The sequence below is a fragment of the Zalophus californianus genome, chromosome 10, assembly GCF_009762305.2.
Source record: "Zalophus californianus isolate mZalCal1 chromosome 10, mZalCal1.pri.v2, whole genome shotgun sequence".
Taxonomy (NCBI): Eukaryota; Metazoa; Chordata; class Mammalia; order Carnivora; family Otariidae; genus Zalophus; species Zalophus californianus.
Genome location: NC_045604.1, coordinates 62,551,363 through 62,571,173, shown reverse-complemented (window position 1 = coordinate 62,571,173; position 19,811 = coordinate 62,551,363). Strand labels below are relative to the sequence as shown.

Sequence of the window (19,811 nt, the reverse complement as noted above, 5' to 3'; positions counted from 1 at the left end):
TTTTCACTGTTAAGGTAATATGCTTCAGATTTCAACTGTATTTGGAGGGGCTGTTGATACACTTCACTGATAGTCTTGAAAAGGTAAAGATATCCTTATGTGAAGACATCAAGGTGTATAAGAGTAAATATATTATGAGGTTCTTTGTATAAACTTTTAAGAAATGAACCTGGAGGGAAGAATTACATGTATATACGTACACATATGCACATAGTAGTTATTCTATATAATATGTATGTTTTTTCTGAAAGATTTATATTTTTAACCACGTTCTGTATTGTCAAAAAAAATCTAAAATGTAAAAAATAGGGTAAGACATAGAAGGCAATAAAGTGAAGAGATAAACTGGTACATTTTTAAGAGATATCAAGATAAGGGCTCAAGGTATAAAAGAAGGCTCAAGGTGTAAAATCTATGTAAAAATACTTCAGAAATTCATTGATGCTATGACTTAATTTCTAATTCCTATCATTAAAATTTTAAGATGTAATGAAACCATATCTGAATATGGTTTGTGAATTATAATATTCCACACAAATACAATTTTATATTGCTTATATGATGAAGTAATACATTTCATCAGTGTTTGATGAGTACCCAGTCATGGTAAAAACGCATTGAACATCATGTTATTGAATCAAATAGTTATATTTGAAAGAAATCATTTAGATAATTTTTTTCCAAAACTATTTCAAAAGTCTTTTTAAAATATTGTGTTTAAGGTGTTCTTTTAAAAACAACAGGCAATTTAAAGTATGTGTTAAACTACTATTAAAAAAATATAAAAATGGTTTGCTTTATCTTCCAGTAAATTTGGAAGGATGACCCATATAGCTAAATTTTGCATGGCGTTAGATAGTCAAAAGCTGGGTAAAGTAAGAGAACTGGGGGTGATGAGAGACAGTCAACCCTGGAAAGGTTAAGGAAAGATCCCTTAAAGTTGAGTTTATTAAAGAGTTTGGACTTTATCATAAAAAGCTGTGAAAGGCTAAAATGTTAAATATGGGTCCTCTTGATACGCTGTGTTATCCGTAGAAATGCCATGTAAGTCTCTTCGTGTGGTCATGTGACCTGCCAACTGGAAAACTTTGAATTCTCCTCATCTATAAATGGGGAATCCCTTGTCATTTCATCCCACCTCCTGAAATACAAGTCCTCTTTCCACACTAACTGGGTCCCCATCCACTCTTTTATTCATTCAGTAGATTTTCATAGTGCACCTGACTGGTACCATTCTTTCTTCCCATTGACTGTTCCTCAGTCCACTCTGAACTCATCCCTAGTTTTCTCCAGAGAAAAATACTTCATGTAGCTTTGACATTTAATTAAAATTGAGATCAAAGAACGCATTCATTCATTGGTTGATGGATTAATCTAACTGTCTCAGAAATTTAACAGAATTTAGAAAGGTGAAAAAAGAAAACAAAATAAGTAAAAATGCCTCAGTAGAGTTAATTTGATGTTATTTTGTCGCCTTCAGTGTAAACATTGACTTTTACAATGTGTAAAGCACTATGGCAGGCTCTATGGAAGATAATCAGGAAAATCTAACATCATCCCTACTCTTAAGAAGTTTACAATCTGGCCAGCAAGGCGCAAAGCATATCTACTGTTAATTGTTGTAGAAGGTGGCATGTGATAGATTGGTGCCCAGTTAGAGGTAAAGGCAGAAGAAGGGTCACTTTCACCTAGGACAATGAGGGGAGGCTTTATGGAAGGTAGTATTCAAAGATCGGTATCGTTTTTAATAACCAAATCTAGGGGAGAGAGCCTGGGCCTTTTGTGTGGAATACCAGGGTAGTTTGGGAAGTGACTGGTCCTTAAGTTTTATGCCAGGAGTTAGAAACTCAAATGCCTACCTGGGCCTAAATATATGCCTGTTTAAATTGCCCCAATACTTTCTATGGACACAACTGAAAATATTTATACAAGAACTGTTTTACAGCATTCTCATGCTATTCCGTGTGAAAGTGACACCCTCAAGCTGTGAGCACGGTCCTGTTTGCAAACTACCAGTTCGTAACCCTGATTTGCAGGTATTGAGGGATGCGCCAGAGAATAGATAGTGAAGGGCTTAGAATATGAACCAGAGACTTTTTATTCTAAAACCAACTGCTTTAGGAAAAAGGGTTTTTAGCTTAATAGTTAAAAATTACTGAATGAAATTATCCTTGGCATTTACTGTGTTTTCCATGCTGACATTTAGTCTGATTACTATTTTGAATCCATAATGTAATACATGAAGATCATTCGAAAGCTGTGAATTTTTTTTTTTTTTTTTTTTTTTTTTTTTCCTGAAAGATCTATAATGACCTTTAAACAAAGACAGTTAAGTTCTAACCATTGTGGCCCAGGCTAAAGTCATGTCTTGATCTAGTTTTCTGCTTCCTTAGTATTTAAATAGTGTATTTGAGTACGCTTTCTAAAGTCCAAATGCCAAGTTTGGCTTCTTAAATCCATACCACAGTATTTACGCATTATCTTAAAGTAAGTTTTTTATCCCTTCAGTGGCTTAGAGCTCTGGGGGGCTTTTTGTGTGTGTGAGTCAGGAACCTCAGGTGACCATTCTGAGCCATTTCCAGCAAAGGTGATACATGTATCCTTTAACGGTTTGAGAAGCCCTTGGAGTGCCTGGGTGGCTCAGTCAGTTAAGCGTCTGCCTTCGGCTCAGGTCATGATCCCAGGGTCCTGGGATCGAGCCCCGCATCAGGCTCCCTGCTCAGCGGGAAGCCTGCTTCTCCCTCTCCCACTCCCCCTGCTTGTGTTCCCTCTCTCGCTGCGTCTCTCTCTGTTAAATAAATAAATAAAATCTTAAAAAAAAAACCAAAAACAGTTTGAGAAGCCCAAGCATTTTACCCAGCAACCATATTCTGGCAGAATTCACTGGACTTTTAGCACGGTGTGGCTAAGCGCAGACTTGCTATATTATACCAGTCCATTGTAGTTCTCAGTTGGTCCCTGAAACAGTCTTTGTTTTCTTCCCACCAGTCCTAATGCTACAAGTGACTCTTTTACAAATCACATGATTTGCTTACCTGTCTTAATGTCTTGGTCATTACAGTATCAGCTCTTAGATGGCTGGCCAGGAGGTTTATTAGTCTTTTGGGTTTAGAAAATTTAACAGAAGAATATTCTTATATCAGTTTCTAGAACCATTATTGCCCTTTTAAGCATGGGATGTATAATTTTAGATGTTCCAGACTTGATTTGATGTTGATGAATTTCATGTTTTTCAAAAGTAAGTTGAACTTGGCATATTGATCTTTGAAGAAATACAAATAATTTAAATTAGTGTGCTACTTAAATACTGATCAACTTCCAGTAGTAATAATTTACTTACTTGTACAGTGTTGATGTTTATATAAGACAGTTAAATTAGATTTCCAGGCTCAATAGAGAAATTTTAAAAGAAACCAGAAAGGTGCCTACTATTTCCATCACTCTAAAATTGCTGAGTCATGTCTCAGAGATTCCAAAGTATTGGGAGAGAAGGATACTACTTCTGAAAGACAAATCAAAACTCTGTGATACTTTTTTTATAAGTTAAGATATTAGAGTTTAGTTTCTAACATCAGGATAATTATCTTTATTGGCAATTGTTTTTATCAAAAGGATAGTGTTAAACTCCTAATTGGTTATTGTATACAAATATACTAACATAAATTAAGATTTTTAAAGACAAACACAGTAAGTACTCCCAATTTTCAGCCTTTAAAATAATGTTCACACTTTAATCAATCAATAATTTTTCATATCTAATTCAGTCTGTTTTCATCTTACATTTATACTGCATATGTTCCATCTGAACAAAATTGTGTTTTAATAAGTGGTCATCTTATGGTTGATTACAGATATTAGATAAAATTTGGGGGTTATATCATCTATATTTATTTATATTTGGTTTTCAATAAATAAGATAACTATGAAAGGATTTATGTGTGTAAATCCTACATGTGTATTCATAACTACTCTTTAATATAAATTAAATAAGTTTATTGGTAATATTGGTTCAGTATTTTATTTATAGTTTATGTAATGTTTAATGGTTTATTTATCCTTGTGGAGCTTTGAAAAGATACATTGCTTTTATATTATTGTTAAACATATGATGGGTTTTTAAAACATGGAAAGTAAAATGCTTATGTTTTTTTGATTTTTAGAATATTATTTAAAGACAAGGATCGGAACTGGGATGAAATAGAAAGCAAGTTAAGAGCTGAGAGTGAAGTCCCTATCGTGAAAACCTCAAGCATGGTATGGTAATTTTTCTTGAATATTAAAACATTTAAGAGATAGGTTTATCTTGAAGAAATGATATTCTTATTTTTAAAGTGTTGTTACATTGTTAAAAAGATAAAATACACAGATTTGGGAAGTTTTATGCCTTCCACTATCTCTCACAGGGGTTTAAAATGTTGATTGTTTCAAAGTTACAAATGGTATGAAGAAGGAACTGACTTTACGTTTCTCACTAATACATTCTTGTTCTTGTAATGATTATACATTATAAATAGGCAATTTGAAATAAGAGCCGAACTCAAGTAGAAGTGGACATGAATCATTTCCTTTTCCTAAGGAGATTGCTCGTCTCCTCCTCAAGAATCTGTACAGGTGTTCATGGTTTAGGGAGTCATCCTAAAACTAAGTTGCAGTTGATACATTTTTCAAAGAAAATCCTTATGCACTTTTACAAAGTTATTGCAAGGTTGATCGATGCAAGTTTTTCAAAATCTGCTTATACAGTAGTATCATCTTGAACTTTTCATCTTTTATTATCTTGTTGAAAAAATAATTGTAGTTAAACATTAAAGATTTTAAAATTTGAATCTTTTTTGGATATCATAATTATTTCCTATCTTGTTGCTGCAGATAGAGTGCTGTGTGGATAACGTTAAATGTTGCAAATAAGAGGAGTGTGAGATTCATTGCTTATCAAATAAAAATGCTTTACTTACAGTAAGCTAATTTTTGTCATTGCTTTCCCTACAGGAAATTTCTTCTATATTACAGGAGTTGAAAAGAGTTGAAAAGCAGCTACAAGGTACATTTATTACTGAATTAAGTAGGAAGAGCTAACAATTTCAGACAAGTACATTCTAAGTGATATCTCTTAAAATATTCTATTATGTGATTTGGTTAAATATAATAACATATGGATAAAAATATAGTTCTGCATATCCACATTATTCCTAAAAAGGAAGCTTTAAAACCCAATATAAATAGGGGCGCCCAGGTGGCTCAGCAGGTTGTCTGACGCTTGATTTCGGCTCAGGTCATGGAGTTGAGCCCCTTATGGGGCCCCAGCTCAGTGTGGAGTCTGCTTGGGACCCTGTCCCTCTACCCCTCCCCCCACTCATACGCTTGTGCGCACATGCACATGCGCTCTCTTTCTCTCGCAAAATAAATCTTTAAAAAAAGAAACAAAACAAAACCCAATATAAATAAAAAGGTAAAGTTAAATCTTGGGCATATAGGCTAGCTGTTGTAGACTCACAGTATGATATATATTATCTATTTTATATGTACATAAATACTAATATATGAAAAATATGTAAAATAATAAAATATGCAGCTCAGAATGCTTATTGACGATTGGCATTATTTATTTGGTTTGACATTTGTGATGTAACCCAAGTGAACTTGTATTCTGATACAAATAACAGTTGTTTGGGTGAACCACAAGGAAAGAGCACATATTGGCCAAAGGGACCAGAAAAGGAGGGAGAGAAGAAAGAGACTGTGTTTGCCTCCTGAAGTTTGACAGCCATTATTTCCCCGTGTGCACCAGATCTTACTCAGGCATGAATGTCCGTGTGTGTCTTGAACTAGAAGTCTGCAATGGCACAAGTAGCTTCCAGAGTCAACTGCTGATTCTACTCAGTCTTTGTTTCTTGAATTATCATAGGCAGAATATGTTGGTCCTCGCTAAATGATCTTAACGTCTGGTCAGTCTCCACACCCCGAAGGGTTATGTTTTACCCCAATGGGGAAAAGTGTTAGCTGATGGAAGGGGAGTATACTTTGAAAAGGACCTCTTAATTTTTACATCAGAGGTGCTTCCTTCTGCCAGCTCCCCACTCTCCCCAATGCCAAGTTGAAAATCACTCCGGGATCTTTTGGATGGAAAGCTGCTCTTTCACTGGTCCCTCCCATGGAGTAGCAAGGTCTGTACGGCCTGCTGGAGCTGCCATCGGGTTCTGAGGGCGTCCCCGTGGCTCAGGGGCACACACTGATGGCCCTACACTCTTACCAGGATGAACGACAGCATGCTGTGGTAGCATTCAGAGTGGGATGATGTTCTCCCGGCCTCCCCAGCCTTCCAGTTCCTTGGAACCCCGTCTTAGCAATGAACCCCCAGTTATCTGAGTGGTAATACAGCTAGGAATGCTTATTGAAATCACAACCAGCGTTTTCCCTACAGTGATGAAAGCAAATTTCAAAAAGATCTTTCTCTCCAATCTCAGTCTTCCAACAGACTCCAAAAGGGCCCATATGTGAGCCTGTTCATGGCACCAGAGAAAGCATTTAGGTCCGTATCGTCTACAATAGAGGTCAGCCCCCAAATTATTAAAAATGGGGTTTTAAATACAGTATCAAAAGGATTGGCCAAATTTAAGCTCATACAAGCATCCTTAGTTGAAACGTTGTCCAAGTGATAAGCAGTGTTCACATCCGAATGTAACTGCATCTACAATTGTCTTTTTCCCCCGTATTCCTTTTTTTTTCCTTCAGCAATCAATGCTATGATTGACCCGGATGGAACTCTGGAGGCTCTGAACAACCTGGGATTCCCCAGCTCTATCTTGCCATCTCCACCAAAACAGAAGTCCAGTCCCGTGAATAACCACAGCAGCCCGGGTCAGACACCGACACTTGGCCAGCCAGAAGCTAGGGCTCCCCATCCTGCCGCTCTCGCAGTGTCGGCTGAATTTGAGAATGCCGAGTCTGAGGCTGATTTCAGTATCCATTTCAATAGGTTCAACCCTGATGGGGAAGAGGAAGACGTTACAGTACATGAATGACTTTTTCTCCATCGTTAAAAATGAGTACCCGTGGAATGACTAGGAATATTGGAAGCAGCATAGTGTTGACTTATACAAAACAAGACAGCTTGGTCAGCTACTGTCTTGTTCTCTCTGTCTTCTTAATTTTATTTATTTATTTTTTACCTATGATGTGGTATCCTATTAATCCTTTCAGGCCATTAGAAAACCACGCGTATGCCCATGTAGGAAAAAGCAGATTGTGGCAGTTTTGCTTTTTGTGGTTTTATGATTTTCAAATTGAATTCTATAAGTGCATCCTTTCCCTTCATGGATCTTTGTTTTTTTTCTTTAAGCCATGCTGTGACCTACAAGCAAATTAAATACCCAACATTTCTGACCCCCATGTCTTCTGTGCCAAGCTGCTCCCCGAAATGGACTTCCTCTTCATCTGTACAGATTTGTTAAACACTTATATTTGCTTCTTAATAATAGGATTTATATTAGTATTCATTACCATTGGATACAATGACATATTCCTCTCCACAGTCCAACTGACCTTTCAAAACAGTCGTTCCTGTGTTCTGAAATTTTCCAGCATATATGTGATTTATATAACTTTGTTGCTACGTAAATTGTCTTGGGGTTTATGGAGATGAACTATTATGTTTGCACTAAGATTTGCCGGGAGTGGTAGGTGGACATAGCTCTGTATCAGTAAGGACTAACCATCTTTTTTGTACATAGGAGATTGATAATACTGTATTTGTTTTAACCCCTCCGTGTTTTACTCCACTTTCAAAAAGCTCAATTTGGCACTTTTTTTCAATTTTTTTTTAACGGAAGTTAAGATTTTGTCTCATTTTAGGGCAAATGATAACTAGAAATATTGAACTAGATGACTTAGGTGGAGTATATTTTTTAAACTGAGAACACATATATTGGTCCTGTGTTACCAAGTTTATGTGTGACTGTTGAAAAAAAAAAGTTCCCTTGAGATGATCATGAAGTTAAAATTTTCTTCATTAGGAGACTTGGAGAACCAGTAGTCGTAAGATTAGCTGATAGTTTCACTCCCAAGCAATGAATTGCTTCTGTGTGTTTCCCTGTAGGACCCAGTAGTAAATCCTGTCCGTCTTACACATTTATAAGGACCCTGCAACACGGCAACGATGAAGGCTCAGGCCTGTGCTACTAAACAGGAAGCCCGTGGAAAAATACCTTCTGTAAACTTGTTTTTTCTCTCTCCAGTAACTTCACATTTGGATAAGTTTTAAAAGAAAGTGATTATCTTTGTGTTTCCAGAACACTATAATTTGGGTGAATCTTAATTCCTTTAAATATTACTTAGTAGACTTCGATTTCTACCTTGACCCCATCAGTCTATAAAGGTTAAAACTGCAGCTTTTGCAACTTTTATGAATGGTCTTTAGTATTTCAGCAATAATCCTATACTACATTGGTTTCAAGAGACAACCTAACTCTGTATGCTTCAAAACTTTACAAGATTTAAAAACTCCTGTACTGTTGGGCCAGTTAATAAAGATGCAAAAAAAAACCCTTTTTGTAGAGATGTAAAAACAAAAGTCTGTTGTATAATGAATCTCATATTTTTCTTTAAATTAAAAAAAAAATGGTAAATGAACTATTCTCCTTGTAAAGCTAACTTCTCCATTCTGTCTAATAAAGGAAGACTGAAAAAAAAGGTTTTAAAGAACATGAATGGAATGATACAAATGCTTTGAAGGAATAAGTGAAACATTAAAACAGGGTCAATCCATTTGAAGAAAAAGTCAAACAAAATAATCACCACTGCTCCCTCTTTTATTTAATGTATGGGTACTGATTATATCCCCATGGAAGTAGAAGGTAAGGAGTTGTTTAGGAAAATATTAGCATCTACTCAACTTACATTATCCTTTAAGTGTTTACACGGTTTTGTTCAATTATAAACATTTGGCCTTTTACTATGTTATTTTTATTTTGTATGAATACATTATCCTCCTTATTTATTTTTGTTACATTTATTACTTATGTTATTTTGTTATGCATTTACAACTCCCATTTTTAAATAAAGTGTTTCTGGAACTTTATACATTGATTGTACATTTTATTCTACCATCCGGTTTGCTAATGCTTCATCAGTTTACCAAATAACTATACACCATTGTCCAAGGCTTAACAAAACAAGGAATCCTTCAGTTCTAACTTATATGTGATAATTATGAGACTTCATAGTATTTTGACTAAAGAAGAAAAGATTTCTTAGCAAATTTTTATAAATCTCATTCTCTTAGCTTAATACTCTTAACTGTAATGTGCACACACAAGGCCTTTATTTCTTCCTGTCCTGGAATCAGAAGGCTTTATGATCATGATATATTTGGGGAACAAAGAAATTTAAAGTATCTTGGACATCCTAAACTTGAGAACTATCCATTCGGATTCATTTTCTTTCACTGTACCGTCCATACCCGAGAATCTTGAATACTGTTCAACATTCTGTTTCTCAGCTTGACCTTTGGAGGCTTTCCCTATCTGGTCCTTTTCTTAGTGTCTGTGTATCTGCGCGTACCTGATACAGCCTCTCCCATGGGTTCCTGACAGTCCTGGGCAATTCTTCGCTGCTCTGTGCACTTGCCTCTCTTTCTCCTTCCTTCCTGCTGACCCAGCTCCCCTCCCTTCTTCAGAGGCCCACCAGCCTCTTTGTGAAGCTTCCCTCGCTTGACTGGGCCACAGAACAGGGCTGTGCCATGCACTGGCATTTCCCTCCTCCCTCCCCCGCCACACACACACACGTTTCTTCCTTCTAAGTCACTAAGATAATCTTATTTCCTGAACAGACCCTGTACATTCAAACATCTGTGCCATTTGGCTTCCCTCATCTTGGCTTTGCTTGCCATATCTGTCTGTTAGGACCCTAATTTTTTAAAGGAAGCTAGACTTGGAAGCCTGGGATCCAGACACATCCCTCATGAGCTGAAATGTGCCTCTCCACATTCTGATCTGCAGAACGAGAGCATCGTTGTCATTTTCCATGTGCCAAGTGGAGTCCAGTCGAAGGGCTCTGTGGCTGTGAAATGGCTCCCCTTCCTCTTTTTCTCCAGAAAGACTTGTCTCTGATGATTTGTTCTAGAAAACGTTCCTTTCACCGTGTTCTCCAAACCCCTTGTCCTCCGTTATAGCCCAGATCCTACTTCTATTCAACAAACATGTACTGAGTGCCTGACGCCCGTGGGCACCAGGTTACTGGCAGTGACCAGCATCAACTATCGCCCTCGCAGACCTTCTATGCTAGAATAGAGTCACAAAAAAGAGAAACTAAAAATTAAGTCCACAGATCATGTCAGGTGGAGAAGTGACGTTCTGCCATTTCTCCCCAGTGAGTTTACACAGCTGGCTCCGAAAAGATCCATTCTGTAGCCTCCTCCCTAGAAATGCAAATTTGCTGGGAACCCCTCATTTCTCAGGAAGGAAGTGATCTGCTAGGATTCTTCTTCATCCGAAGGAGGAACAACACCCCTGCAGAGCACCTGGTGCTGGCGGGCAAGAGGAAAGGGCGGGAAGGGGTCAGCCAGACTTCACTCGCACAGCTCGCCCAGCGTGGCCAGGAGGGTTAGCGGAGGTGAAGACCGCCTTCTTTTCTCTTCACATCTAAGCACATACTCCCAGACCAGACCCATCCGGCTACCACATCAGACCATAACATTTGGCTGGTAGGCCTGGGTACTCTTTTATGTTTTTCTAGAGCTGGTGTTCACGGAAGTGTTCACCGTGGCTGCTGTAGTGGTAACTCGGCCAGAGGCTGAGTGAGTGGAAAATGCTTCTCACCAGGTTGTGCTCGCCTGTTTGGAAGCAGATAAAACAAATTTCAGGAAAACAACCAGAATCCAACATTGTTGGGAGCCTGTGGCTTGGATGGGGAAATTGACCTTAGTTTCAGGGATCCATTCTGGAAAGAAATGGAACCCATTAGACCTCATGGGTTTTCCGCATTTTACATCTTAAGAGAAATAGCACAGTCAGTGTAAGATAAAAATGGGCCATGCAATGGAATATTACTTGGCCATTAAAGGAAAGGAAGTACTGATGCATGCTACAATGTAGATGAACCTTGGAAACATTCTGACAAATGAAAGTAGCCAATCACAAAATGCCACTTGTATGATCTCATCTATATGAAAGGTCCAGAATGGATAAATACACACGGAAAGTAGACTAAGGGTTGGCAATGGCTGGAGGGGGGGGAGGGTAGGGGATGGGAAGATTAGGGGTTTATAGTTCAGGGGTACGGGGTTGCTTTTGGGGTGATGAAAATGTTTAAAATTGTAATTGCACAACTCTGTAAATATACTAAAAATTGTTAATTGTGCATTATAGTTATAACACCTGTAGATCTATATAAAATAGGTATGTGAATATGATCTCAATAAGGCCATTTCCAAAAAAAAATAAGTAGTAGAAGGCGGGGAGGAGAAGTGTGTCAGGTGGGGATGGCAGCTCATCACTGTGCCCGAAAGTGACCAGCTTTGCACCTGTTAGCACTCTACCTGGGCTCATATATGTGTCTGTCCTCTGCAGTTTGCTTTGTATTGGTTTTCACATCTTATTGTGATGGGGAAACCATTAGCTGATGAGTTAAATAAAATCTTCACCATATGTTCTTTCTTAAACAGAAAATAAGATCTTTCTTGTGAAGATTTTTGTTATCAAAATGTGTTGTACTGGGAGAACTGGAAGGCAATTTGAGAGTCGAGACTGTGTTCCTACCAAAGACTTTGAAGAGCAATCTAAAATGAGCAACTGCTGTGTGCTGACACTGTGCTGGGCTCTTTAGCACCTCATTTAAATTTCACAACAACCCAGAATTATAATAGACAAGAATTATGAGTCCCATTTTACGAAAGAGTAGAGGCTTGAGTCAAATAAGAGGCTCTGGGAGTCAAGCTCTGAACCAGGGTCTGACTTCTATCTTCTTTCTTCACGGTTGTGAAGAGACGGTAGAGTATAGAGGCAGCAGAAAGCCATTCGGTGTGTTAGAAATCCTGCAACTAAGCCTAACATATTGTTGGCTTCGGGCAAGTTTTTTCAACCCCAGCCTGTTTCCCGATCTGTAAAGAGCTGGCTGTTCTCTGAGGTATCTTCCTGCTACATTAGTTTTTCTTCTCTGACCTTCAGATAGTGTACTCTTTGCTCTCTTCCCCAGATTTGTGGCAGAAACATACCTCGTTACCTTTATAGTAATTCTGCCTCTCTTCTCGTCTCCTTTAGCAAACTACTCGCCACTCACCCTTTCGTTCATTGTCATTCTTTCTTAAGCCGCTTCTCCCAGAAATCCTCCAGCTCTGTGTCTCCACCATAATAGTCTGCTCATGTCCCTTTTGGCCACATGAAGACTGTCAGTGGTTTGGGCTGAACCAGGATGGCCTAGTGATGATGACCCCACTTCCAGGAGAAAGGGCCAAGCACCTCCCGAACCCCTTCTATATGGCGGGCCCTGCTCGGCCAGGGCTGTATTTGGAGAATTTGTTTTCCCTCATATTTCTCCCTTTGGACAACCAATTGCTCCTAGCCTCAGAGGAGGCCTGTGGCAGGATAGAAAGCAAAACTCACATGTAATTAATTCTCTCTGGTTTTGAGCTTTTTACGACCACAGTCCTTGGGGGAATTCATATGGCTTTCAGAGAAATGAAAGCAGATTCTCAGGCTTTGACAGAATGCCTTAGCTGGAATTTAAAGAGAGAAGAATGTCTTCTCTAGCAGAAAATGAGGACCCCCACATCCTGGGAGCAGGGAGGGGCGGGGAGGGGGGAGCAGTCGCTCTAGCGTCACCGCAGTGCCAACCGGGAGACGGGCAACATAACCGGGGACAACTGTGGCACAGTGTATCTGGCAAGTGGACTGTGGGCAGCGTGGAAAATTCCCGTGACTTGATCTCCCCCAGGAAGCAAGAGAGCCTTAGCACCAAAGGCTCCGCCTCCAGGACGTGGGCCTCTCCGAGGTAACTTGTGGGGAACGCTTGACACAGTGTGGAATTCTATAGCCTGTTCTGGGGGCGGTGGGATATCTCAAAAGGACAGAAGTCAGGTATCCTCCCAGCTGCAGTGATGGGGTGCTTGAAATGAAAATTAAGCTGGTTTAGAGAAAACATATTATGTCCATATCCAAGTGTGAGGATTGTGGACGGATCTCTACATAAATATATCTCTATACATCCACATCTATGTAGTTATCTAGAGATATAGCTCTGTCTATATAGCACACTCTCTCTCTTCATAGGTATATAGTATTTATGGGTGTCCAGGCATACCTCAGAGATATGACAGTTGGGGTTCCAGACGACTGCTTTATAAAGTGAATATCACAACAAAGTGAGTCAAATGAATTGTTTGGGTTCCCAGGGCATCTAAAAGTTATGCTTACACTCTACTGTAGTCTGTTAAGTGTGCATTATTAGCATTATGTCTAAAGACATAAAGTACATACCTTAATTTTAAAACACTCATCTGGAAGCAGCACAGGTGGGGTTTGCGCCCAGGTCACATCGCCTGGGACATTCCAGTAGCCTGTGTGCAGCCCCGCCCTCGGGGTCCCTGAGCGCAGGTGGCAGTGAGGAGGTGGGCACGCTTGGCCTCCCTGTCTCCCCGCTGCGCTGGGGGTGGGGGGGCCAGTCCTGGCGGCCCAGCCAGGTTGTGCACCCCAAGCCTGTTCTGCTGAGAGAGCCATTTTAAAGACAAGGAATAGAAAATTATGAATACAAAATGTGGCACTGAAGTGAAGATTTATTTAGACTGAGACGAGAAATCACAACTAACTCCAAGTTTCAACCCTATCACAACATCGCCAAACCCAGAAAAAGAAACCCCTACCATATTTTTTGCCTGCATTTTGGGGATGCATTCCCTGTGATGACCCTCCTCTGCCTATACTGTTAAACATCGGATGACGGAAAGAATGTTCCACAGACCAGCGTCTAGCTCCACACGTGGCCCCCCGGATTTTTTCCCACTACCCACATGTTGCCTGTATGGGGCGCTGTTGAGCACGTTCCCACTGTGTCTGCCGCGTCCTGTCGCGCCCCGCAGGTGGAGTTGGTACCAGCGGCTGGTAGAGTTTCTGGAGACCATTCTTACACGGGAACAGGTAGCAACAACAGGTTAACTACACTGAGAAGAGACTAGGAACCAAGTAATTATATCCTAAACCCAAACAAAATATATCCTCAACTCAAACCCCCCTTATCCATGCCATGACCGTTTCTTTTATATTTATGTATGTAGTAGCAGCACAGGTGGGGTTTACGCCGGGGTCACTCGGCCTGCCACATACCTGGCAAGTTATTAACAGTAGCCCCTTCCATGCACAGCCTCACTCTCAGGGAGCCCAGAGCACAGGTGGTAGTGAGGAGGTGGGCATGCGCAGTGGGGGCTTGGCCTCCCTGCCTCCCTCCCTGCCTCCCTGCCTCCCTGCCTCCCTGCCTCCCGCTTGTGCTCTTAGTTTTCACCAACCATATATATATATATTCTTGGTGGCAGAAGCAGAGGGAGAGAGAGAATCTCAAGTGGACTCCACACGTAGCATGGAGCCCAACCCGGGGCTCGATCTCACCACCCTGAGATCATGACCTGAGCCGAAATCAAGAGTCCAATACTCAACCGAGTAAGCCACCCAGGCGCCCCAGCCATGGCCGTTTCTGATGTCACCTGACACCGGGGAAGTGTGTGTGGGAGGGAAGTTCGGAATGGAAGAGACAGTAGCTTTAACAATTGCCAAATGTAAACCTGTCTGGAACTTGCCCTTATCTTCCCCCTTCCCCTTGCCTCTCCAGCCAGAGCGCTTCAGCCCTCTGGAAATGTCCTAGATGATTTATTCATTCAGGAAGTACTTATTGAACATCTACTTATCCTAGGCACTGTGACTAGCACTGGAGTACAATGAGGGTGTCAGAAAACTTGCTGACCTGGAACTTTCTGAAGCTCGTTTCCTAACCTGGCATCAGCCCTGATACAAAGCCCTGGGACTCACAAAGCAGCTTGGGTGGGGGGACGGACTGTGAGCTGGAGAGAAGCTTCTGCCTGTCAGAGGCCCCTTGGTGCCCCTCCTCCTCCTCCTCCTCCCAATCTACCCCTACCCAATCACTTAGCAATTTCTGGAATCAAACCTCATGATCACCTCAAGGCACTATCTTAAGTTTACTGCAGGCAGGAAGAAAGGTCCTTTTTGAAACTCTTCAGGAGGTGAGTGATAGATGCCTGGACTTGAAATGACAGCATTTTATATTCAAAAGCTATAAGGCAGTGGGTCAACAAGGTACTCCCAAACTTAACTTCGGACTTTCGAGCTATTGCATTCTATTAAGACCCTCGTAGAGTTATCAGTCTACCATGAGGGAGAGAGGAATCTGCAAGAAGATGTATTTTGAGATGTGTCGTCCTGTCCTTCTAATTAATATCAACCAGACGTAAAATCTCTCTCCCTCATAACACCTAAAAAGACTGGATAAAGTATAACAAACATGGTTTTAGTAGCATAACTTAATTCAAAATTTCCCAGGGCCAAGGATTAAAAAAGAAGCCGAAATACAGAGCTGATTCTGTGTCTTGCAGAGAGATTGCTGGTCACTGGTATTTGGTGACCAGGGGCTTGGGTGCAAGGGAAGGACATGAGTGTCACTTAACGATTGTGCATGCTAGGCAGTCAGAATGGAGATTTTCACAAGAGCCAGCTCAAGGAGAGGGTGACCGGGCATGAGAAAGGCATTGTCCGAGGAGAGAATAGAGGATCTTTTATCCAGAAATGACACGGATCCTTGGATTTATAAATTGCAGTCAGTGTCAAGCCTGATACATTTTTCTTAAATACCTGGTTACCTTGTAGTGAAATTGTAGAACACCAAAGTCAAAGATAAAATCTTAAAAGTAATCAAAGAGAGAAGAGACTCTTTTCACCAAGAACGGCAACTAGACTTCCCAACAACAGCAAGAGCTAGAATGCGGGGGACTACCTAATTATTTCTGGGTGCATATGCTTGCAGAAGAACAAAAGCATAGATAGGAATGACTCAGACCAATACCTGAATGGAGTTATCCCTGAGGATGAAGAGAAGAGGGAGATGAACACTGGGTGAGTCTTTAGCTGGGTTGTTGTGTTTTGTTTATTTAAAAATATCATTCTTGTTTACTGAAATGGTGGGTTTAAGGCAAATAAAATAAAGTATTAACAACTGTCTCATTTTGATGGTATGCTCTAGAAACTTGTTACTTTTTGTGCTTGTTTGCATGCCCGAGTTGTGTCAAGTTCAACAAACAATGTTTTGAGATATATTTCCTTTCCCTCCTTTATTTGACATGTGCTCACAGAACATCAATCAGTTAAAAGAGTAAAACCGATGCTGAATTCCCAGCGTGTCTAACAAGGACAGTCATTCCTCAGATCGACTTGTCACACATTTGAAGGAGACGAAACGTAAAGAGACCTAAACTGGCAGTGAACTTCTCTTCGGAACCTGAACCAGCATTCCTGAAAAGAACAAAGGCCACTGAACTCATTTACTGGCTCATGAAATTATAGACACTGAGCTGACATCCAACATCCAGGCCTCTGTTACTCCACCTCCTATTTAGGAAAACTTATATGCAATGAAGATATGAATCCCTAATGGAATTACTAAAGAAGATTTCAGAATTTCTTTTTTCAGAGAATTGTGGCTTTTTTTAAAATACACTGGTTCTTTGGTAGGTGACTTAGCTGTGGTCTCAGCGAGATCCCGGGGAGGGGGGAAGGATGGGGGGTTGCACCCCTCCAAGAGTCCCTTGATAATCCATCACGAGCTCCTTAATATATGTGTCTAGCTCATTGTCTTAGTTGGCTTCCAGAATTTTCTCCTTTGGGAAAGTATTCCTAGAAAACAGGAGTGAGGAATTGGGGAGAGTGAAACAGGGAGGTCAGTGATGCCTTCTCAGGTCATCTCTTCCAGGCCACCTAGGCTTGATCCCACCAAGGCCACCTAATGAGCTGTGTAGACCATGCTTCAGAATAGACCGGGCACTTGAAGGGTGGGAGGAGCCTTTGCTCACCAGCTCCCACCTCCCGCTGTACAAGCGTCCCTTGTGCATGCAGGCAAGGCCTGTGGGAGTGCTGGCCTGCTCCTGCAGGTGCTCCATGCTGGGCTGTTGGCAGACGGCAGGTGTCGCCACGTGACATCCGTTCGATGCTGTGGTTGCCGCAGCAGTGGCTGGAGCAAGAGAAGGTCAAAGAGGATTATCCCATGCAGGTGGTCACTGCAAAAATGGTAATCTCCTGGGCTGGGAGAACTACAAACCCACTTACCTACCCTTTTCCAACCACACAAGAGACAATACTGGGCAAATCCATGTGTTGTTCCATCTTAACACTCAGGGAGCAAAATTGTACATCAAGGTCGCTGGCTTTGAGCATTGGAAATTACTGTTTCATTGCTATGCATTTGAATCAAAACAAGATTGTTTAGAAATAGGTCATGCCCTGGTTTTCAGAGAAACCAGTGAATCCATTCCAGAATCCCTCAGAAGTCCTCTGATAGTGCATTTGGAGAAGATGCTGTTCACTAAAGGCCATTAAGGTTTTCTCATTCTTAAAGTAATAAGCAAAAAAGAAACTATTTTTCTCCTTCACATTTTATTTTATAAGGGTGTGTTATAAGGATAATAATGTCACAGGGCTCCCTCAGAGCAGTGTATTGCTTAAACTGCATTATTTATCTCAATATTCATCTTTGGGTTCTCTGAGTAGCAAAGATTCACTCTTGCTGGGTTTGGAGAAAGAAACAAAATATCTGAAGATTTTTTTTTTCTCCTAGACCCAATATCCTAATGAATAATTAAGGCTTAATTTATAATTAAGCCTGTCTTACAAATAGCTGAGATAACCTACCTGAAATGTCAGTCCCTAGGCATGTGTGCACCTGTCTGCTTGTTATAGCTGTTGGGTCCCGGAAAAGACCACGGAAGAACATTTCCCAAAGTGCATCTTCCAAAGTGCGGGGAGCCTGAGCAAGTTCACCAAACTCCAGATTAGCAGTATGAAGAGAAACTCTTGGAGGCTTGAGAGAGGTAGTTTTCAAACACAAAAACTGGGGGAATTATTTCATGCTTAAGCAGGAAATGTAAGGGCCTCATTGCACTAAAGGGGATATATGGAATGGAGCTATAACCTGTTTAATCGTTAAAAAAGAAAAAAAAGAGTTCAGATTATCCATGGATGAGCAAGTCATAATGGATTTTCGAGGTAAAGATAATGCTTTAGGATATGTTGAGTTGACAACTGGAAGGTGACTGGATGCTGTCCCCATGGTGTACTCCCATGATCCCAAAGACAGAGCAACACTGGGTAGACCGACCATGTGCCTGAGCTGGGGGTGGGACTAAACTGCGGAATGCCCCACCTGTGGCAGGCGCTTGTGCACCATGTTTCATGGCATCCTTCCTTCACAACCTCGGTCAGGTGAGGTCATCGCTGTCATTTTGCAGGGGCGGAAGCTGAGCCTTAGCTTGCCCAGGTCATGTGGCTAAGTGGAAAGCTGTTCCTCACTTCCAGGCCCGTCTGTCTCAAAGTGTCTTCCCGTTCCTCCAGACCACACTGGGGCTGGCCCCCATCTGTGCTCCACTGCTTTCCAGAGCATGGAGCAGGGAGTTCAGCGGTAGCTGAGCCTCGGTGTTGCCTGATCCTGAGGGCCCGGGACCCAGCCCCAACAGCCAGCTGGTGTGGGACGGCTTCCAGGCGCAGTCATGGAGCTTTATATAATTTCTGATTTTATGACGCACCAAAAGAGCTTACGTTTCTCAAGGAATTTTTCAAGGATTTATCCCAGAATGGACTAGGCTGGAACGAAAAATCGGCCTATGAAAGGAAGAAAAAGATTCAGTGACTTTAGTGTCTCCAAACTGTGGTTTTAGATACCTGGGATCTTGAGACTCTGGTTTACTTCATGCACTGTGTTTCATCCCAAAGCAGCCAGCCGACCCCTTTGATGAGACCACCCCAGTGAATCAGCAGCTGCAGCGACACTGAGGCCATTTTCAATTCCATGTTTGAGTTTATGGCCATACTCACAGGTCCTTGAATGCTCATAATATCCCCGTGGGCATGTTTTATTGCCTCAGTGCTTAGATGAGGAGAGATAAGTGTGCGAGTGACCTTCCCAAGGTCAAAGATCTTCCGAGTGGTACGGCCAGCATTGCCATCTGCTTCTCTTGGCTCTGTCTCCGGTGGGGTTTCCAAGACACCAGACAATGGAAAAGCGACACCTGTGTCACTTTCACCAAGGGTGAAGTGGAAATTTGCCTCTCTGCCCACAGACTATTCAGATTTGACATGTTTTAAGTTAAACATCTGATCTCTCGTTTTACACGGCAACTGCTAAACCTAGAGCCTTCCCCACCTCGATTAGGGGGACCACATTCTTCCAGCCCAGGCAAACAAACAAACGAGCAAAATCCTTGGAGGCATTCTCGCCCTCCTCTTTCTCTCACACCCACAAAACCCTCCTGACTTTACCTTGAAAAATATCCAGAATCTGACCACTTCTCACTCCCTCCACAGCTGTCCTGCTGGTCTGAGTCACCCTCATCACCTGCATGGATTCTTGCAATTCTAGCAGTTGGTCTCCCTGCTTCTTGCCTTTGTCCCCATATAACAACCACAGCGATCCTTTTAAGATAGAACATAGGTCATAAGTCAGGTCAACAGTTTCTCTGCTTAAAACCCTGCACTGTCTCTCTGTTTCACCCAGAATAAAGGCTGAAGTTCTTGCAGTGACTACAAAGTTCTGTCTCTTTGCTCCCACCCCAT

At 41.3% G+C, this 19,811-nt stretch overlaps 1 protein-coding gene across 10 annotated transcripts in view; it reads left to right on the top strand.

Annotated features, from left to right (window-relative positions):
- CEP170 (centrosomal protein 170) overlaps positions 1-9,064 on the top strand; it is a 137,315-nt gene extending 128,251 nt beyond the window's left edge. For all 10 annotated transcript variants that reach the window (XM_027610398.2, XM_027610397.2, XM_027610396.1 and 7 more), the window contains 3 exons: positions 4,161-4,254; positions 4,990-5,041; positions 6,733-9,064. In XM_027610398.2, coding sequence (XP_027466199.1) covers positions 4,161-4,254; positions 4,990-5,041; positions 6,733-7,022 — 436 coding nt within the window. In that variant the 3' untranslated portion in view covers positions 7,023-9,064. The remainder of the gene's footprint in view (positions 1-4,160; positions 4,255-4,989; positions 5,042-6,732) is intronic.
- The last annotated feature ends 10,747 nt before the right edge of the window (positions 9,065-19,811 follow it).